This window comes from Mauremys mutica, chromosome 9, assembly GCF_020497125.1.
Source record: "Mauremys mutica isolate MM-2020 ecotype Southern chromosome 9, ASM2049712v1, whole genome shotgun sequence".
In the NCBI taxonomy this organism is placed as follows: Eukaryota; Metazoa; Chordata; order Testudines; family Geoemydidae; genus Mauremys; species Mauremys mutica.
This window is the reverse complement of record NC_059080.1, coordinates 54,374,566-54,395,853: the sequence shown is the minus strand read 5'-3', so window position 1 is coordinate 54,395,853 and position 21,288 is coordinate 54,374,566. Positions and strand designations below refer to the sequence as shown.

Below are 21,288 nucleotides of genomic sequence, written 5' to 3'. Positions count from 1 at the left end.
GTGGCTGGGGACCACTGCTCTGGCAGCCCTGAGTTTTGCCGCTGGTCAGCTGTTCTGGCAGACCCAGGGTTGACAGCTGCTCCAGCCCTGCCCCAGAAGTAACGGAGGTCCAGGAAAGGCACAGAATCTGTGACCTCCATGACAGAATCGTGGCCTTAGTCATGAGGGAGAAGCCAGCATCCTGTAGCGGTGGGGAAGGATGTGGGATGTGTGCAGTGTGTGCACTGCACAGGCTAGGCCTGTGGAGACCAGGACAGAATTCCCAAAGCTGGTGGGATGGGGAATCTGGGGGATGAAAGCGCATCCTCTTCTCACTGCCTTGAATACCAGGGATCTCCGTCACCAGCAGAAGTTGGTCCAGTAAAAGACATTACTGCACCCACCTTGTCTCTCTGAATACCAGACATATTTTCAAAGGAAGGGAGCCCCCCCACCACCACACACACCACACACATTGCCTTCTCTGCCAGGGTATTGTCCCACTCTTTAGACGAGCTCACAGGCCACAGGCCAGCACGTGTGCCCATGCACAAAGATGGCCACAAGGGCTGATGCCCGTCACAGAAGCCTCATTGTAAGACAGGGCAATACAGCAAAGGAGGCTAGTAGGTCACACTGCTAGAGGAGACAAACTGACACAGAAGACACACAAGGGGCCCAAACCTTGGTACATGCTCACTGTCACGTCTCTCTCTCTCTGTCTTGTGCACACACTTACTTCTCATTCAGCCGCCATGAGCAGGAGCAGGCCCCAGGGTAACAGAGGCTGCCCTCCGTGTTCAGCCGAAGCAGCCCAGCCATGCAGAAGCTGGCCCTGACTCATATGGCATCACTGGCACAGTCCTGGCAGTGGGTGTCACTTTGGCACCTTCAGGCTTTGCCCGTGCTGCTCCGAAATACCCTTCTCTGCCCATGTTAGTGCCTGCGACAGAGCGGGCAACACAGCTCTGACTGTGTAGGGCACAAGGAAAGACAATAGGTTCTGAGCAGTACCGCACTGTCAGAACAAATTATGCTAATTAGCCCTGGCACAACCCCTACCCTCCTCATTTCAGTAGAGGAATAGGGTGTTTAAATCCACTAGCTGGCAGGTTGCACCCTCAGGCTCATAGCTGGAAAGGGCTACGTTTCTAGACTGCTGCCCAGCGCCCTGCCCAATCCTTGATGGCCTACAATTTGGCCTGTGCTCCGGCAGCTGCTACGAGTGCATGTCCAGTCCAGGGAATGTTTTGATTGACCTGAACCAAACTTTTTCTAGCAGCCAAAGGGCACTTTTTCAGCCCCTCCAAGATCTGTGTGTAGATGAGCACCCCCAGTAACACAGAGATGAAGACATGGACTGCAATCCACCATGTGAGCCCCTGCACTGGGGCATGGCACTGGAAGCACAAAGGAGAGTTTCTGTGGTAGTGACTTGTAAGAAGATTGCACAAGGAATCGTGGGTTCACAATAGGCATTCTCCATCAGCCCTTATCCATAAATAAAAAGTACAAGAAACAGAGGGGGGAGGGATAGCTCAGTGATTTGAGCATTGGCCTGCTTAAACCCAGGGTTGTGAGCTCAATCCTTGAGGGGGCCATTTAGGGAACTGGGGTAAAAAACTGTCTGGGGATTGGTCCTGACTTGAGGCAGGGGGTTGAACTAGATGACCTCCTAAGGTCCCTTCCAACCTCAATAGTCTATGATTCTATAGCAACTGATATAAATTAGAATCTATGAAGTGTAGAAAAATGATAAGGGAAGCTGAAGACATAAGGAAAACTCCATAACTGGCTAGGCTAAGGACAATAAGAAGGTTTTTAAAGTGTATATTAGGAACAGAAGAAAGCCTAGCAATAGTATAGGTCCATTACTAGATGGAGTGGTAAAATAATGACACTGTGATAAAGGCCAAATGTTCAATATATATTTCTGTTCTGTATTTGGAAAGAAGCAGAATAATATATTCATATCACAATCCCTTAGTAACTAAGGAGTAACATCTACTAGGGATAAATATTTTTAAATCATAAGGCCCAGAAAATTTACACCAAGAGTCTTAAAAGAGTTAGTTTAGGAGATCTCTGGCCCATTTAGGTTAATTTTTAATAAATCTTGGAATACTGGAGAAATTCCAAAAGATTGCAAGTGTGCTAATGTCATGCCAATATTCCAAAAGGGCATGTAGGATGACTTGGGTACCAGTTAGCCTGACATCAGGCCTGGGCAAACAACAGAAAAGCTGATACAAGAGTCAATTAATAAAGAATTAAAGCATAAGACTATAATTAATGCCAGCCAACATGGTTTTATGGAAAATAAGTCTAGTTAGACAAACCCAATTTCATTTTTCAATGAGATTATAAATTTGGTTGATAAAGGTAATTGTGCAGATGAAATATACTTGGACTTTTTCAGGGTGTTTGACTTAATACTGCATGACATTCTGATTAAAAACTAGCATTACACAATGTCAATAAAACACCTGTGAAATGGATTAAGCTCTGGCTTCCTGACAGATCTCAAAAAAGAGTTCTCATTGGGGATATTTCTAGTGGAGTTTTGATGGGACTGGTACTAGGCTCAGCACTATTCAACATTTTCTTCACTGATCTGGAAGTAGATGTAAGCCTGTGGTCTGAATGAGTTCTCTCTTACCAGCTATTAATGAACTGGAGGAAGAGAAGTCAGGAGCAGACCTTATTTGCATAGACACGCCTACTTTGCCAAGGTTAACAACACACCTGCTTTATCAAGGTGACCAATTTGCCTGTTTTGGTTTAAAATTCACTTTAAGTCTTGGATGCGGAGGTAATTAAATATTGTTATCCCTCTTGTATGACTGAAAGGCAGCAGAACTCTACTTTGTATGCCCGAGTATGGGGATGGTGAGCCACATCTGGGTGACAGCGAGTGTGAGGACAGCTATTCCTACCTGGTGCTGAGGCTGCTGTTTAAGAGTCCTTGATGCCATGTGACCCTTCCTCTCCAGTGTTTAAAGATAGAGTTGATTAGACAGCTGAGAGTCCTTGTCTTCCCTTGGTGCTCATTAGAGCTGTAATCACTGACAAGCTGGTCTTGGGGCTGGCCCTTGGCCTGGTTGTGGAGGCAGCGTTGCAATGAAAGGGGATGCAGCACCAATAACAAGGTTCCTGACTATCCTATGAACTGACCAGAGTCTGGCTGAGGTGGTGGAACCCCAAAACATGGCACTGTGGCTAAAGGCAGCATCAAATGTGCCCCATGCCCAGTGGATCCCAGAGCTGTGATTACTACTAGCTATGTAGTTGTGATGCTGTGGGGCCGGACTGGACCCAGCATGAAGCAGCACAGTAGAGGGTGCAGTGGGAGCAAGAAGCAGCAGCACAGATGAGAAGCATCAGAGGTAATGATAGCAAAGCAACAGTGGCAGAGCCATAACACCCAGCCACCCACCCACTCTTCCCCAAGACTCTCCTGACTGTGCCCCTGGATGCTGGGACTTTGCTGACTTTGGACAACAAACGGTGAGTGGGGTGTTAAAGGGACATTCATCGATTGGACTTTCATGCTGCAAGGTGGGAAACTGAGGCAAAGGGCTTTTGCCCACGATACTGTGGGTCATTGTTGCTGTGTTTCCTGAGTCAATCCTGAGTTCCCTCTCTCCGTAAGAAAAGTTTTCTTTTGTTGCGCGTGGGGAAGTTTTGCTTTTTGAGGTGCCCTGGGGGTGGTGACTGGTTTTTGGACTTGAGCTGGTTTTGGTTTGTAATTTTAAGAGCTATTGGACCCTGTCCTGGCTCCTGCTGACTGCCCCCCCTCCCCCGGCAGAAGGGCTATATAAACATCAAATCACTGCTGATGAAATCTGTGGGCGACGGAAAGGTTGGTGGAGCTCGGGGCAGTCACACAGGGAGATCTGGATCACTTGGCAAGCTGGGCCCATTCAAACAAAATGCGTTTAAATGCAGCCAGTGCAAAGTTACGCAGCTGGGACCAAGGAACGCAGGCCAAAGGTATCAAATGGGGGGCTGTATCCTGACGAGCAGAGACTCTGAAAAGGATCTAGGAATGAGAGTGGACACACAGCTTAACATGGGCTCCCAGTGCGATGCTGGGGCAAAAAGGCTTACGGCGCTCCTTGGCTGTTTGAACAAGGGAGTGGGAGATGATTTTTCCCTCTGTGCAGAGCAGCAGAGAGACGGATACTGGGATGCTGGAGAATTGGAAAGAGTGCAGCCGAGAGCTACACAAGGGATCCAAGGAGTTCCAATGAGAGACTCCATGTGCTCCAGCTGCTTAGTTTGTCAAAAAGGAACGGGAGAGGTGACTTGATAAGAGTATCTTGGCACCTTCAGAGGGAGAAATGACTGCATACTGCAGTGTTCTTTAATCTCAGGGAGAAAGGTAGAACAAAAACCAGTGGCTGGAGGCTGAAGCTAGACAAACATATTCAAAATAGGGCATCAATATTTACCAGTGACAGTGATTCATCATTGGAAGCAAGGGAAGTGGTACATTCTCTCTTGCTTGATGTCTTCCCATCTGGAGGCCTTTCTGGAAGAGGCTTTAGCCAAACACAAGTGGCTGGGCTCAGTACAGGGGGAACCGGGTGAGTTTCAGTGGCTCGCAGTGATATGCAGGAGGTCAGACTAGGCCAGGGATACTCGGACCTCAGGAGTTCAGTGATCTTCATCACGCAAAACAGTCATAGGAGTGTGAATTCATTGTCAGAGTATGACATGGGAAATACTTGGTTAATTCTCTCAGCAAAATGACTGACAAAATATTATTATTTTATCAACTACAATTGGTTAATAACACAGTAAAAGCATCCTGACTGGTTAATCACGTAGCTCGGTTACTAATTAAATCTCACACTGTTCTGATATCCTGTGCTGTAAAGAGCCGCAGAAGACACATTGAAGAGCCACTCGCGGCTCCTGAGCATCACTGGACCTTCCAGCCTTAAACTCTAGGAAACCTCCCATGGCCAGATCCCAGCTCTTGGACGAGCAGGTCCCTCAGCCCTGCAGTCCCTCCTCCACTGCTGCGCCCCTCCCTCTCCTGAGGGCAGGCATGCGGCTGGGCACTTGGTCCCATACAGCCTGGCCTGGCGACCTACTCGCACCGGCCAGGCAGCAAGCCCTTGCCACCTGCCCCTTCTCTGTCCTCAGCCTCCTCCAGTGAACCTTCCTTGGCCCCCTCGCTGGCCCAAGCATCTAATGGACAAGGCCTGGGGCTGTTTCACTAGTGTCAGGAATGGGGCAGGTCCCTGCAGCATTAGCTTCAAAATGTTGCAACTGGTTCAGGGTGGGAACTGCACTCCTCTTGTGTAACCCCTGCGTGCATGCATACATGCAAATTCATGTGCATGCACACGCAGGCACGCACACATGCAGGTGCACATGCACGTAGGCACATGCATGCAGACATGTTCTCGCACATGCGCACACAAATGCAGCATCTGGGGGAAACCCTATGCTGTAAGAGAGCTGTTCTTCAGCCTCTCCTAGCATGAACTGTTCTTTGAAAGCATGCCCCAAACAGTGGGTGTAGGAGGCACCCTGGCTGCCCAGCTGACAGCAGGAATACACCATAGGGCAGAGTGCATGGCTGCAGCGAGATACCAGCCCTCCCTGATTGTTGGACACCCTCTGGCTTTGCTCCCCACCTGGCCCTGTTCTGATCGCTCCTCTTTCCAGTGCCCTGATCTGGGTTACCCTTTGCAGCAGGCCCAGCCATGGGGCTCTTCTGTGGTCTCCCTCTGGCTGGTGGTGTTGGCTGGTTCTGAAGCTGAGTTCTGCACAGGTATCCCCAGGAGCAGTGGCGTCACTAGGAGTGGAAATGTGTGTGGGCCCCAACTTATGATGGCTGGGCAATGCCAGACTGGCGCTAGGGGCTACAATGAGTAGTGTGGACAATGCAGCACCGCGCTAACTGTCAGAGTCCAAACCCACCAGGCACTGCCCCTCCGGCTCTGCCTGGGTGCTAACTGGCTACACCTCAGAGAGCCGGGACCCATCCAGGCTCAGCCGTGGCTACACCCCTGCACAAGAGGCCAAGCTAAGCAATGTACAAACCTTTCCTGATTTCCAGCCTTTCTGAAAGACATTGGACCCTTTGCTCCCTGTCTCAGGCTGAGAAATGTTCCCTCCCTGGATGCTGTTTGCAGGGAGTTTGTTGGGTGGCCGAAGCAGTGCTGCTGCTACATGAGCAGCAGTGAAAAGGGGGTGTAGCGCTCTGACTGCCCCCGGACAGTAACACCTCTGGGAAGGGCTCTGGGGAAGGAAATCAGTACCCTGCCCCCAAGCGAAAGCTGCAGGGCCTGTCCCCAAACCTGGGGTCGATGGAGGCAGGGCCAGTAGCCAATGCACGGCGCCATTGGTGGAGTCTCTTCCACATGGCAGTGGGGAGATCTACATACAGGGCTACTCCATGTGTGGCTCTAAGGAGAACGATTGCTGGAGGAGACTGTAAGATGCTTCCCGGTGCCTGCGTGAGAACGGAAATCTCTGCAAGTTCAGCCTTATGGGGGAAGGGAGGACTAGTTTGGCTAAATTTAGAACCCCCTCAAAAAAATCAATGGGTCTAAATTTAGCCCAATATACGCTTCACATTGAGAGCTCAGCTTCGCTTTGGCAACACACAAGTTCCCGCCTGCTGCTGCTTCTTTGTTTGTTCCCTAGAAACAAGACATTGATCACTTTCAAATAGGAAGCGTTGATTAGTGCAGGGTCCAGTCCCTTAAACGCAGATCGTTGCAAGGCACCGGCCCTGAGAAGTCTGATGGTTTAAACGTAGGGTAAGCGTCTTGTCCCTTGAGTCCCCTCGCACCCAACATTGTAAAAGGCTGAGGAGAATCCGGCACAGCTGCAGCCTCACACGAGTGGAGCTGTCCCAGTGTAAAACCGTTGGCTGCCCGGTGAATCAGGCTGTGCTCTAGGGGCTTTGGGAAACCCAACCTGCCCCCAGCATCTCCCTGCCCCACACACTGGACCGGCCATTGGGTAAGTTCTGGAAAATCCCTCTGGTGCAGGGATGTGTGGGACTCGCCAAAGCTCACTCAGTTATGGAGACACTGTAGCCTCTTCAGAGGCAGCTTCCAATGCAAAGCCCTATCGTAGCATCCCAGAGGCTGGAGGGTGCATTTTAGGCCAACCTGCTTTTCTAAACCAAAGCACAGGGGAGGCAGATGGGAGCATCTTAACAAAGCCCGAAGGAAACCCTGCAAACTGGTTTTGAACTCTGGGTAATGTAAAATGACTCTCATTTGAAATGGTTCCTGTTGAGTAACTGTTTTGTCTCCTCCTGGCCTCAAGCAGCTGGTTACGGCCCCTTCTCGCTTCCCAGCAAGGGAACCTCCTCCGACACTAATGCATCAGCTGCATTGAAGAAAATCACTTGTAATGATGAAGCAAGGTGATGAAGTACTTTTCTGTTGGGTAGCTTGGGGGTCAGCCCAATGGATGTCGTAGCCCCAGTCCTGCTACCAGGGATGCTGTCACAACATGGAAGCCATGACCCTGCGAGCCCTGGTGCTAACTAACAGTGGAGGATCTGAGTAGGAGAAGCTTCAGCTCCACGAGGGGCAGAGCTGGTTTTGGCCCCATGGAGACTTGCGGCTCTGAAGTGCTGCCACTAGGGCTTGTAGACTGACACATTGCCCAATGGCTGGGGCTGAAAGGACCGAGGGACCAAGCTCTGTGTCTGTCTGCAGTGGGCAGCTGGGAGGAATTATTGGTATCAGAAATGCTATCAGCTTGCAAGGGCTGAATGAGAAAAAAGCTCCAGGGGTTAAAGGACCAACTCACCATTCCCAGTTTTGTTCTCTTTTCACCCTTTTGCTTGTTTTTTGAATGTGTTGAACAGAACATGCCTGGTGCCTGTTTTTCAGCTTCTCTGTAGCTGTCTCCAGGCCTGCCATGGCATAAGAGCTACTGGAGATGGGGCTCAGACCTGGCCACCATGCCAGGCGGTCGGTGCTACCATCAATGCAGCTTCGGCAGTGCTGAAACACCGGCACCGCCTTTGCTAGCGGAGAGGGTGCTGATGGGTTTGGAAAGGGAGAAAGCCAACATCTGGCTGCTCTTGGTGACTCACCCGCTGACATGTCAGCCTCCAGAGTGGTGCTCAGGGGAAGTCCACGGGCAATAATGTAAACGCAACCTGACATATTCCAGGCCCAGCCACGGCTTCATTGTCGTTTTATTTGCTGGAAAACCACATAAATCAGGATTCACGTATAAACACATGCTACATTACAATTCCATGCAGGGCACCACACCGACACACGTGGGAGGATGGGGGCTGGGTGGGGAGGAAAAAGGGGGCTCAACAGATTGCCAGGAACAGGGGGCCATGTGGTAGCCACACAGCACAGTTGGGGGCTATGTGTTCTGTTTACACACCCGAGTCTTGGTTGGTCTTGGCTGACAGCATCAAGAGCCCCTAAAAGCAGTGCTAGTTTGATGCTAGTGGCACTCAATTCAGTTCTGGAGCCTGTGGAGTCAGGACAACGTGCAGGCTTATGCACAAAAGGAAATCTGAGGGTTCGATCATCTCAAGTGCTGGCTTTTTGGCTGTTGCAAGGTGCAACTTGCATGGTGTGGTTACTCCCCCAGCAGGTAACTCCCATGGGGACAGAGGAGCCCCTACCACTAGACAAAGGGATGCCCCGCAAAGCCATCCCTTCCTGCCTGGGTGACTGTTCAGTGCTGGGCAGGATACAATGCCTGTTCGCCACACCACCAATAACTGCTGTGCCACACCCCAGGGCACCAGGGAGCAGCCTTGCTAAGCAGAGTGCACCGTTTCTTACGCCGTAACCTTCTGAAATGGACACAGAGCACTGAAGTGGGAAAGAGAAGTGTCTCCAAATACCATTGGGTTGGCTGATCAATCTCTGGCCCTGACGGAAATGCCGTGCAGAGGATGGCTTTGGAGGTTGGCATGCCATGCTGCAGAGCTGGGGGGGTCATAGGCAGCTGGCCAGGGCACGCAGCAGGTTTTGTAACACCTTGGCAACCTGGCCAAAGGTCACTCCATGGGCGCTGCCCTGACCTGACCAGGACAGGGTCAAAAGGGGCTTGTATCTCTCCATGCACAGTGACTCAGGAGGCAGGAGAAAGGGCTGGCTGTTTTCCATGGGAAATCCCTTCCATCTCTGAAGTCCAAATGGATGGGAGAGGAGGCAGGAAGCAGAGAGAGGAGCTGTGGGCAGGGAAGTGTAGCCAGGTGGCAAGTGGAGGGCTAGAAATGGATGTTGTGGGAGAGGAGAAATGGAGAAGGGAATTTCCCATGAGCCTCCAGCCCAATGCACTGAGGCCATGTCTGGGAGCCTGCCCTGTATGGCTGTGTGAGTGTGCGGCGGCGGCTCTGGGGAACTGGCCAGGGAGTGCTGAACTGCAGGAGCCTTCCAATGGCAGCAGAGTGGCCTTGGTGAGCCCCACATTACTGGCTCTCTCAGGAGTGCATAGAGGCAAAGGCAGCTCAGAAGCATGGCTCAGTGTGGACACCTTTCCTGGGCTGGATGCTCTGAGGCTGGCTTTCCAGACACACCAAAAGCAGGCACCAGCTCTGCTCTCGCTGCTTTCCTCCTCCCCAGAACTTCCCTTCTAGCTCCCCAGCTGGTATAAGCGGATGAGCCGCCATTTATGCCAATGGAACTGCAGCTATTTATACCGGCTGCGAACTCGCCCCCCTGCAGCACTGTGCCCACGATGCGCCTGCAGTCTGCCTTGCGGAGCCTCTAAAACAGGCTAAGATGCCCAGGCACTAAGAAATGGAGGCACTTTTCCCTACTGGGCCCTCCTCCCCAAATAGCTTGGGGGGCTCCATGTTTACTGGGTCATGGTGGCACTCGGAGCACATGGGCTCAGTTCACAAATAAAAGATGTTTTGTCTTCCTGCTGGCCCTTGGGTCTGAGCGATCGAGCTGGGCTCCTGAATCACAACTAGCCATCAAAATTCTGCAGCTGGCACTGGGTTACTGCATGAGCCAAAAGAGTTTCTAGCTTGCTCTCCCAGAGCTGTGCTGGGAGAACTGGAGTAAAAACTCTTTCTTTTTTTTCCCCAGGAATTGGAGCAGATCAGAATCTGAATTTATTCAGGAAGCAGGTCTGTTGAATTAAAAAGGTGCTATTTTTATACAGGCACTTTTTCTGACCATAGTCACACTGTACAACGATAATTCGCAGGAAAAGGTGCCAAATCTGCTTATATAAATCCCAATGATCTCATGGTTTTTCACCATATGAATTAAACAGAGAAGGCCTTTTCCCCTGCCAATAGCATTTACAGTTAAAGAGCTAGTGTTTTCTTTTTTAACACTTCTAGAGGAGCAAGTAGGGATCTGACAAATTATACCATCTGGAAGCGGGTTTGGAGAACAAATATTGTTAATGTTTCACGGTAATTATCATTTTTATTTCAGCATCAGTACAATATGTGTTCACCTGCTGCTAATTTACAAATGCCATTGTTTAAATCAAAGGGAAATGTGTTTACACACTGCCTAGCAGAGCACACAGATGCAACGGAGCAAAGATGGGCTCATCAGCGTTCTCCTCTGCTCACAAAGCCTTTTGCCTGCATGTTTGGAAAATCTGATGCTATTTTCCACTTGCTTGGAGAGTTGCTTAGCAAAAATCCCCTGTATCGAGTTGCATTAGATATTTACAGTGTTTTTTCCATGAACACTTTCCTATTAATCTGTGCATGCAATTGCATCTTAGCAAATGCTTAAAACCCATTATTTAAAAGGGTCCCGCCCTACTCTGAGCTGCATGCTCTGGAATGTGTGTTATGGACCAGATTCTCCCAACCAGCTCAGCGGCACTTGGAGTCAGGAAGGGGGCAAACACAGCTTTAAGTCATGGAGAATCCTTAGGTGGCTGGATTGCCCTAGGGCTCCGGAGAATTGGCTGGAATTAAAAGGGCTGGCCTAATGGGAATGACTTTCAGTGGGAACTGGGTTCCTTGGGCCCCTCTGGATATCTCAGCCTAGGTCTCCAGATGCTGCTTCCTATTTAATGCAGCCTGCCTTCTCCCAATGGTCCGAGTTTTCCCCAAACATCAGGCAAAAGGACAGAAGAGCTGACTCAGCCTTTCACATGAGGTGTATGATCAACCACCCAGAGCTATAGCCATGCTGCCAAACCTTTCTTTCCCCTCTTGAAAAGAAATGACACCCAGCTTTGCTTGAACCCATAGCTACCAGCCCTTCCCTGGCTGGGGCTAGCCTAGTGCATCCTAAACTGCAGTGGGTCGGGACCAAGTAAGTGCCCTGAGATCCCAAGCCACAGTCGTGTTTTGCAACATGCTTAACTTTAAGTGTGTGCTAATTCCCATCGACTTTACCTCTTGACGTTCAGCGCGTGTTCAGTGAGAGCACGTCTATGGTGCAGTATAAAGCCCACGTCCCAGTCAGCTACCTTGAGCTTGGGGGCCTCGGGTTGTGGGGCAATAAAATCGCAGTGTTGATGTTCAGTCTCAGAGCCCTGAGAGCCTGAGTCAGCTGACCCAGGCCAGCTGCGGCTGTGCTGGGGGTCCTTTATTGCAGCACAGCCATACCCTGAGAGACCATTCCTATGTTAGGTAAAACAATCATGTATGGACTTTGCCTTGATTATAGCTAGAAGTGGTTGAGAATTTTTGGACAAAAAGTTTTTCTGTTGAAAAATGCTGATTCACTGAATCCAGAACTGCTCACAAAACTGGCTTGGATTTGATGGTTCTCCCAACTCGGGGAGTTAGGGGGAAGTTTTGAAATTGTCAAATTGAAATATTTCAACAAATGAACAATTCCAGTTTTCTGATTGGAAATGACTTTTCCTAAATTTAAGCTAATTCACCCAAAAGATTTAAAAGAAGAAGAAAAAAAGGTCAAAATTGAAACGAAATATTTCTACATTTTCAAAACAGGTCACTCAAAATGATCTGAACTGTCAGTTTTCCAATTCAGAAATAGATTCAAGATTTTGACTTTTTCCCCCTATCTTTTAGGAGGATGAAAATTTCAAACTCTCAAAAATATTTGGGGACAGGAAAGTTGGTTCCTGCCCTGCTCTGGTTATATTACAAAAGCTCTCTGCACCAAGGATCAAGCTGGTCTTCTGAGCATCTAGTTTATTCCTAGTGTGCCCTGCTCTGCAGTGCTTGTCTCTGGTTCACCCGGCAGGCTGTTCACAGGCAGAATCGTCTCAAACTTTGTTCTGGGGAGAATGGGCTGGACCCAGCCCTCTCTCTCACCGTCCACCATGGGGGCAGGATGAGGAAGAAATTTCCCCTGAATTATGATACAGTCCCTGTGGCACAGCAGAAATTACAGACTGAAGGATCACCCTAAACAACTCCCCTCTCTCCTTGCGGTTCACCCATCATGTTAGGTGAGTGCCGCATGCCCCCTTCGTTCTCCATCGTGACCAAGGCACAGGGATACAGATTTAGTTCTCTCATCCTGAATTAACCCTTCCAGCTCCTTTCAGTATTGTGGCGGCCTCAGCATTCTCTCCATTTTGCTGTGTAGATAGGTGCCCAGTAGCATTTTAAGAAACTCCTCACTATGGTGCACCACATGGAGGTGGCCTGCTCCCTTTCCACACTCTGGTGCAATGCCTGCGTACAAACGGCTCGCGTGGCATGCCCATCGCACCATGGGCTAGGTTCATCCTTGGTGTCACTCCACCCAGGTGATCAAAATTACACCAGGGATTAAACTAGCCCTTGCTTTTATAATCTCTCCACCCCCCCCCCACATCTATAATTTGAAGGCCTCTTCCCCCCACAACACTTCCCTTACAGTAGGCTGTTTTGGACAGCGCTGCTGGCTAAGAATCCCATGCTCACTGAATTGACAACTTTTCCTTCTTGTTTCATTCCTTGCCCACATGTCCAACCATCTAGGGACCTTTGGATTATTTCTCCAGCCTCTCTGGGATTTACAACATCCTTCCTTTCAGTAAACCTAAACAGCTGACCCCCAAAAAGTCTCCCCCAAACTCGATACATAGCCATTAGTACCAGCTGTTGTTTGGAGTCCTCAGGCAGTTTCAGGCATGGAACACTGCTCAGATCTAAACCAATCTGAACGAACTATTTCAATGCAGATTCCAAGGAATGCTGGCTCAGATGCTTTACTAATGCCCAAGTACCCAGCGTATTCTCAAAGTCACTAATGTTGCAATGCCGTGTTCCAAAGAAAAGCAGTTGAGTTTGTCTGGCCGGCTTATGCCCTGTAGCTGGTGTTTAGGGATCTTGTTTGGATTCTCACAGATTTCTCCTCTTTAATCCTCTCATCCCTGCATGCTGTTGAGTAGCCACAGGGAAAGGTCTGTTGCAGGCCTGCACAACATGTGGCCCACGTGGGCTCACTGTGCGGCCCGCGGGCAAGTGGCGCGGTGGGGCTGCTGGGTTCACCCCCTGCCCGGGGGGAGCCCCTTCTCACAGCCCCGCGCGCGCCGCGCTCCAACCACCCTAACAGCCAGAACCGCACGTGTCTCGGTCTCCTGCTCCCCCAGCCTGGCGTACAGTGGGTGCGTCACTTACGGGGCCCGCTGAGGCGGGAAGCGCTGAGCGAGGGGAGGGGCACCTGGGCTCGAGCCACAGCTTGGGGGGGTGGGGAACTGGGATGAGCCCCCCTCTAAGCAGGGGTGAGTTGGAGCCGGTTCCCACCGATTCGTGGGAACCGGTTTTTAAATTTAGAAACCCTTTTAGAACCGGTTGTAAAGGGCTTTTAAATTTAACAGAAGCTCAAGCAGTTGCCTGCCCGGCTCTGCCCCCGGCCCCAGCTCACCTGGCTCCAGCTCTGCCTCTGCCTCCTCCTCTGAAGGCTCCCCCTCCGGGCTTCCCGCCAATCAGCTGTTAGCGCGGGAAGCCTGGGAGGGCTGAGAAGGAAGCAGCAGCTTCCTTCAGGTGAGCTGGGGCGGGGGTCAGGAGGAGGGCTCTAGGCACTGCACGTCTCCAGGCCAGCCCTTGGCCCTGATTTCAGCCGGGCGGCCCCGGGCTGGTCCTGACCCCCGGCCGGGTGGCCCCCGATTTTGGGCTGGCCAGCGGCTCTGGCCCAGCCCCCAACTCCAGCCCAGCACCCGCGGCTCCCAGCCCCGACTCTGGGTGGCGCAGTCCCCATCTCCAGGCAGCGCGGTAAGGGGGGCAGGGAGTGGGGGTTGGATAGAGGGCGGGGGGTGGATTAGGGTCAGGACTTGGGGCAGTCAGAGGGCAGGGAACAGGGAAATTGAATGGGGGCAAGGGTTCTGGAGGGGGGCAGTCAGGAAGGACCAGGGGTTGGATGGGGCAGTGGGAGGCAGTCAGGGGCAGGGGTCCCATGGGCAATCAGAAATAAGAGGAGGGGTTGAATGGAGCGGCAGGGGGCAGTTAGGGGACAGGGATGGGAGGTGGATGGGGCAGGGGCCCTGGGGGTGGAGTGTCAAGGAACGTGGGAGGTTGGATGGGGCAGGAGTCCTCGGGGAGTGGGGGGGCACCACCCCCTCGTGGGGTGAGGAGGAGGGAACTGGTTGTTAATATTTTGGCAGCTCATCACTGCCTCTAAGCCCCCCCTTTGGTTGGGGGTGAGGCGGGGCAGCTACTGTGCTGGTTGGTCCCAGAGCGGCATCCATAGTGATCGGGGGTGGTGGTGGTGGTGAACTGTCTGTGGGCAGCCAAGAAATCCCCGGGGGAGGTGTAGGGGTGTGTGTGCACGTTGCACCTACCCTGCCCTGACTGCTGCCCCCTTCCCTGGTCCAGGGACCTTCCCCATCCCCAGCCCTCATCTCTCCCCCTCCCCCCAGGCTCCCTGCGGCCCCTGTGTTTGTGTGTTGGACAGTCACATCCAATCCCTTCACACTGCCCCCCTTTCCCCTCCCCTTATTTCATGGGGGGATCTCTGATTAAATTTGCAAGGTAATTATGAAAAGTACAAATGTTTCCTTTCAACAGAGCAGGTGTTTTTCATTTTTCCATGATTCATTTAAAAAAAATTAAAATAGTTTGCTTTAATTGAAAAATTCTTAATAAAGTATCACTCCCCCACCCTTCCTTTTTGGCCCACAGCTGTTTTGGCGGGGTGGCGCTGGGGAAGGAGGGTTTGTTTCTGTGGGGCAGGCAGTGCTGGGGTGGGGGATGTGTTTTGGCAGGGCTGGGCGGCGCTAGGGGGTGTGGGTTTTTTCGGCGGGGCCGGGGGGTTTCAGCCCTCAGCTGTTTACTTTGGAGTAATATGGCCCTTGCTGCTTTACAAGTTGTGCAGGCCTGGTCTGTGGTCTGCCTGTAGCAGCAGAGATGAGCATCATGGTGGGAATGATGGAGTGTCTAGGGGCAGGAGGGCTAGTGTGTGTGGTGCCAGGGGATTGAAAGGCCTGCAAATGGTGAGCGGATGAGCAGGCTGTGGGCTCGCAGCCCCACATGTAGTGGAGGAGAGTGGCAAGCTGGATGGCAGGAGACAGACAGCCGAGGGAAAGCAGGAGGATGTGGCAATAAAGGTAAGTAGAAGAGCTCTCAGAGGCAGGGCAGATGTTTGGGGTGAAGGCAAGGAGGCTCTGGCAGATGGGGATGAATGCCAGAGTTCGGTGGGGGAGTGCAGATCATAAGAACGGCCCTACTGGGTCAGACCAAAGGCCCATCTAGCCCAGTATCCTGTCTTCCAACAGTGGCCAGTGTCAGGTGCCCCAGAGGGAATGAACAGAACAGGTGATCCATCCCCTGTCACTCATTCCCAGCTTCCGGCAAACAGAGGCTAGGGACACCATCCCTGCCAATCCTGGCTAATAGCCATTGATGGACCTATCCTCCATGAATTTATCTAGTTCTTTCTTGAACCCTGTTATGGTCTTGGCCTTCACAACTTCCTACGGCAAGGAGTTCCACAGGTTGACTGTGCATTGTGTGAAGAAATACTTCCTTTTATTTGTTTTAAACCTGCTGCCTATGAATTTAATTTGGTGACCCCTAGTTCTTGTGTTATGAGAAGTAGTAAACAACACTTCCTTGTCTATTTTCTCTATACCAGTCATGATTTTATAGATCATCCCACTCTTGGAGTCACTCATCTGTGGTGTGGACCGAGAGCTTAATATTTGCTCTATTATTTTAGTAAGGCTTGAAGTTAGCTGTATTGCTAGATGGGAATTGCCAGGATCACACCGCCTGTTTTTGAAGGCTTGATACCTCAGTTGTTTTTCTTCCACATTCTGTGGTACCTCCTTGGTTCTTTATTACACTCTTCTGCTCTACACAGGCTTTTATATCACATTCATCACTGGAGTATCTGAGGACCTTCCAGGAGTGCGACTTGACTACATAGCTATCACGTGGTGTTTGCTCTCGCATCCTCTCCCCTGAAGGAGAAGCATGTGGTAGGTTTTTGTGTGTGTGAAATTATACCTGCTGCTCTGTTCTTTGGCCTATTAGAAAGCAAGGCCAAAGAAATGTGCCTTGCACTTGAAGCAGAAAGTGGTGAGATTTGGACGCTCTGTGCAGCAAAATGGGTAGCCACAGGAGGGAGCAGAGCAAGCAAGGATCAGGCATGGTGTTGATCATGGCAGGGAGCAGAAGATCAGTTGCTGTAACCACGCTCCTAGGCTTGGGGATGAGGAGAAGAGATCAGGGTAGGGGAAGAAGGAAGATGATTCCTTGGGGGCCCCCGATGCCTGAAGTGGGGAGAGCAGAAATTGGGTGGGGAACGAGGACTAGAAAATAATTCCAGCCTAGCTTCCCTCTGTTCTAAACACTTGGTTATTCCTCGTTTCTCTGGACTCTCTCAGGAACTCCCATCTACGTGCTCCTGGTCACAGCCCAGCAAAGTCTGCCAAGCCACACATGGATTAGTTCTGCCCATGTCTAGCAATGACTCTCAAGGCTCCATCCGCTCGCTGTAGAGCTTCCAGACGTAGCATGTGGTGCCCATAGGCGTGCTCTGCTATAGAGACCTCTGCACAGCTCAGTCCCCTCCAATGTTACATCCTCAATCGCCGCCGCCGCCTTGGGTAGTTTGAGGAGAGCTCGGTGAACACACCCTGTCTCAGCCTGGTCAAGTGCTTCCATTCAGACTGACCTGTCTTTCTGTGTGGGTCAGTGTCCTGGGGGGCTCTCAAGGGCCTGAAGATGCTGGGAGGGCTTCAGGCTACATCCTGTGCATTGGATCCATGCCCTTCATGGGTGGAGAAGGCCAGTGGGAAGTGCCTGATCCTGTGCTAAGAGAGGTTGTCAGTGCCTCCCTGCAGGGGGCAGGACGTCAGCCTCGGCCTGTGCTCAGGAAGTCACTGCTTGAAACTGACAATCTAGTTCATTTTTGTCCAGGGTCTGATCTTCCCTTTATGGTCAAAGTCCCCTGGACAAGCCTGTAGAGTGACACCCTCACAGCACCTAGACTGCCTTAGGTCTCCATGGCCCATGACAAGCTGGGTACCAGCTTTGGTCTGGTATGGAGACTGAGCTTGCTGCACTGGTTGACAATATCCACCCAGTGATACATGAAGATCAAGTCATCTGGGCTGGCGCTGTTAGTTCCACCAGCTGCATTTCCCACAGTCAGCCTTGAGGTGTTGGCATGTCTGCAGGTGTTGCGCTTGTAGGGAGATGACCATAGCACATTGTTCTGCTTCCCAAAAAGCGCTTTCAGGGGGAACGGTGCAGGGCTACTGCTTGGTGTGGAAAAAGTCACATCCAAGAGATGATGCGTGTCCAGCCACAGGCACACTGTTTCCTATATGCATGAAATATGGACATTTTGCAGCTGTTTGCAGTACCAAAACAGTCAGGGACTTGACTCCCATGACAGACCATCAAGGGGCATTGTTTCTGGGAATCTATCCCTTGTGATGACACAGAGCCTGCCTGGAGAGTGAAACTGAATAGTCACAGAAAGACTATTGACTTTAAAATTGACTCAGGAGCTGATGTTACAGTTATCTCAGAAGGGACTTACAATCACGTTCAACCCTGCCCAGAGCTGAAGTCACCTGACACAGCTCTGACTAGCCCTGGAGGTATTCTGAACTGCATGGGCCAGTTCACCACAGAAACAACTTACAAAGACAAAAGCTTTGCATTCAGAGTGTATGCGATCAAAGTACCACAGACCAATAGCCTTCTCAGCCACAGCAATGGCAGCCATGATGGGCCAAGTGGGAAAGGTGGAAGAAATCAGAGGATTTGATGTTATTGGACTTTTGAAAGGAGATCCATTAAGTAATTCTGAATGAAATATAATTTTGATCATATTACTAGCAGCTCAAGTTTCCCACAAGCTAATGGAGAGGCTGAGAGAGCTGTACAGACAGCCAAGAAAATCCTATAGCAGGAAGATCCATTCCTTGCTCTTCTGAGTTACAGATCAACACCAACAGTGACTACTGGATGGAGTCCAGCACAGCTCCTGATGGGAGGACAACTCAGATTCTTTTTCAACATTGCAGCAGTAGTTCTATCTCCAAAGTGGCCAGACATGCAGAGAGTAGCCAAATCCAGATATAAAGTCTGTAAGAGCTTTTACAACAGAAGTCATTCCGAGAACTGTTGGGTCTAGAACCTGGTGACTGTGTTCATGTCAAATTGGATGAAGAAATGGGATTGACAACTGCAGTTGTCATGAAGAAAAAAATTCAGTGCCTAGATCATATGTGGTCAAGACTGGCAGTAGGGAGTTAAACAGAAACTGTTAACACCTACAGTTTGCTCTGTTGATTGTTCTTTCGGAGGAACAATCTCTACAGATGGCAGGGGCAGAACAAGAAGACGACTCAAGGATTCCAAGCCAACCATAGCCGGCAACTACTGGACAGCCAGATGACCAAGATGTTATGCGTTCGGGTGATGCAATTAAAAAATCAGTGTGATTCAGACACTTAACAGACTGGTCCATACTGAACTTCAAAGACAGCAGGATAGCGTAAATATTGTAAATGGGAGGAATATAGAACTTAAAGGGGGAGATGTAATGTTCAGCCACTAGTGGCATAGTGTGTAAAATACCTTATTTAAATGAACCTCAGCAATACCGGGAGAGCAGTAAAGGACCCTATGACGAACACAGCTGGTGTGCATAAGCAAGCGCTGTCACCAGTCCATAGCTGGCACAGAAGATCTTGACCCAGCACTCTGCCTAACTCCCAACTCATCAAGTTGGTGGGTTTGATATTCAGGACATAGATTCAATGGGACTTAGGATGAGACAATCACATTCATATGATCTAAGCCAAATATGAATGCGGGTCCCCTAGGCAGGAAAGCATAGTAGCAAGTAGCTTGTGTATTACAATCACATTTGAAGCTATGTTGCTTTTGTCTCCCTTCACTGTATACGCTTTACCTTTCTCCCCCCCTTACCCCTGCCCCGCCCCACCTCTACACTGTTGTGCTTTGGAAAGCAAATAACACTCTGCAGTGCTACTTCTGGGTTGACTTTGATTTCATCTCCAGACCAGCGCCTCTTCCAAAGTCATTCACAAGCCTGCCACAGATTGGGATGACTCAGCGTAAGCGCTTTGCTGCACAGTGAAAGCTGAGTGCCACATCACATCCAAAATTCAACTCGGGCCATTTGTCAGTGGGCTAAAGCAGCCCTATTAAGAGTAGTGCTCTCCTGTTAAGGAGACTTTGGGCCTCTCTCTTAGCTGGAACTGCCAGGGAAAATTGGGAAGTTTCATTCCTGTCAAACTTTCTTTCTTTTTAAAGGAAAAGAATCTGTTCAATAAATACATAAATAAAAACACAGGTGCAGTCCAAAACGGATTCAGGATTCCATGGAGGCTGGCAGCCTGGCAAGGACCATGTTTGACCAGTTATACATTCCAAGTGTTGTCTTCTCTTGTTTACCCTGAGTTTGTTTCTGGCATCCAAGAAACCGGCTCTCCTTGTGTGGCCTCCCCCGTCCCTTCTGGCTCCCTCTCTCCAAACACAGCTCGTACCCAAATGGGTTTGAAATTGCATGACAAACTTGCTTCTGTTTAACCTCCCCCCCTCCACCCCCCCCCCAAAAAAAGCTAGTGGTGGAGTGATCTGAAACAATGAAATTAGAAAAGTTTGAGAAAAGGCACTGTCTCCTCTCTCTTCAATATTCTTGAAGCTAAGACAAATAACTGTTAGAATGTGTAGGATCTGGTGACCACAGGGACAGTGCAATGAAACATCCAGTGTCCTTGGACAGCATTAAACAATAAATAAGTAACACTCAGCTTCTTGCCAAGTCGCTGTTTCACTGGCAACTTTGGAGACGGGTGGGGAGTTAGTTGTTTAAATAAAAAGAGAAACCAACTCTCATTTGCAGTGTTGGGCCAGATATTATACTCCATCGATGCTGGTCTATTTTCAGAGGATAAAAAATTTTCTCTACAGAGTCTAAGGCTTCACCAGGGACAAAACCCTTCCTCGGCACTGAGAGTTTTTTCACTCCTGCGATTGAGACATTCTAGGAAAAATCTCATTTTTTCAAACCATCCAGGTGGTGCCTGCCAGTAGTGCGTGTGTGTGTGTGTAAACCCAAACCACACCTCATTTCACATGGAACCATTGGCTGCTCTTTTCCACTTGCTGTTCAAACCACTGCCTCCGGTCCGCTGTTTCCAAAGCAGAGCGAGAAGTCAGGAAATCTGAAGAGATGAAGGGTCCTTTTCCACAGGCCTTCCTTGCAGCAGTTGCCAGCGGGATGCAGCGTTGTCACCTCTGGACTTGATTTCTTTGCTTGTTTAGTCTTGAGTTCGGTTTCTTCTCTTCAGGAAGAAGAAGCTGCTCTTCTGGGGAGCGCCCAGCAACACTGGCACTTGGCTTTTGTGGGTAATTTTTATCTAAAAATCAATACATAAAACAAATCAATCAGTAAGGCTCAGCTTAGAGAAGGGTTAGCGGGGCTACTCCTCTCAGAAAGAGACTCTTTGTTCCCTGAGAACATGACAGCAGCCATCTTGGCCAGCATGCTAGGGATGGAACTAAGGACCTCCACTGCTGCAAGGAGGAGCCTTTACAGCTTGAGCTAAAGAGCCAGGCTCAGCTCATCTCTGGATTGGACACCTAACCCAAGCTGACCAGAGGGCAACAGTAACACCAGGAGCCAATTGGCTCCTGGCTTCCTAAGACTCAAACTCTTGTAATTCACTCGACATTTTATGGGGGACAGAAAGCCTGGATGAAATGCATGGGTTTGGATTCCTCTCTCCAACGCACCGCTCTGTCCATTCATCTCTGTCCCCGTCCACATCATTCTTAAGAACATAAGAATGGCAATACTGGGTCAGACCAAAGGTCCATCTAGCACAGTATCCTGTCTTCTGACACTGGCCAATGGCAGGTTCCCCAGATGGAACGAACAGAACAGGTAATAATGAAGTGATCCATCCTTTGTCGCC

General features: G+C 50.2%; 2 protein-coding genes and 1 long non-coding RNA gene across 8 annotated transcripts in view; 1 reads left to right on the top strand and 2 right to left on the bottom strand.

Moving 5' to 3' along the window:
• Positions 1 to 3,035, bottom strand: part of ETV5 (ETS variant transcription factor 5) — a 44,816-nt gene extending 41,781 nt beyond the window's left edge. Inside the window, exon 1 of the mRNA XM_045030804.1 lies at positions 2,916 to 3,035. The gene's annotated coding sequence lies outside the window, so the exon portion shown is untranslated. The remainder of the gene's footprint in view (positions 1 to 2,915) is intronic.
• A 132-nt stretch (positions 3,036 to 3,167) lies between these two features.
• Positions 3,168 to 16,922, top strand: LOC123378113. The gene is made up of 3 exons (XR_006582460.1): positions 3,168 to 3,486; positions 16,185 to 16,302; positions 16,711 to 16,922. It is a non-coding gene; the product is annotated as an uncharacterized LOC123378113 (long non-coding RNA).
• A 3,016-nt stretch (positions 16,923 to 19,938) lies between these two features.
• The window catches only part of DGKG (diacylglycerol kinase gamma), a 184,938-nt gene continuing 183,588 nt past the window's right edge, over positions 19,939 to 21,288 (bottom strand). For all 6 annotated transcript variants that reach the window (XM_045029040.1, XM_045029038.1, XM_045029039.1 and 3 more), the window contains one exon: positions 19,939 to 20,730. In XM_045029040.1, coding sequence (XP_044884975.1) covers positions 20,632 to 20,730 — 99 coding nt within the window. In that variant the 3' untranslated portion in view covers positions 19,939 to 20,631. The remainder of the gene's footprint in view (positions 20,731 to 21,288) is intronic.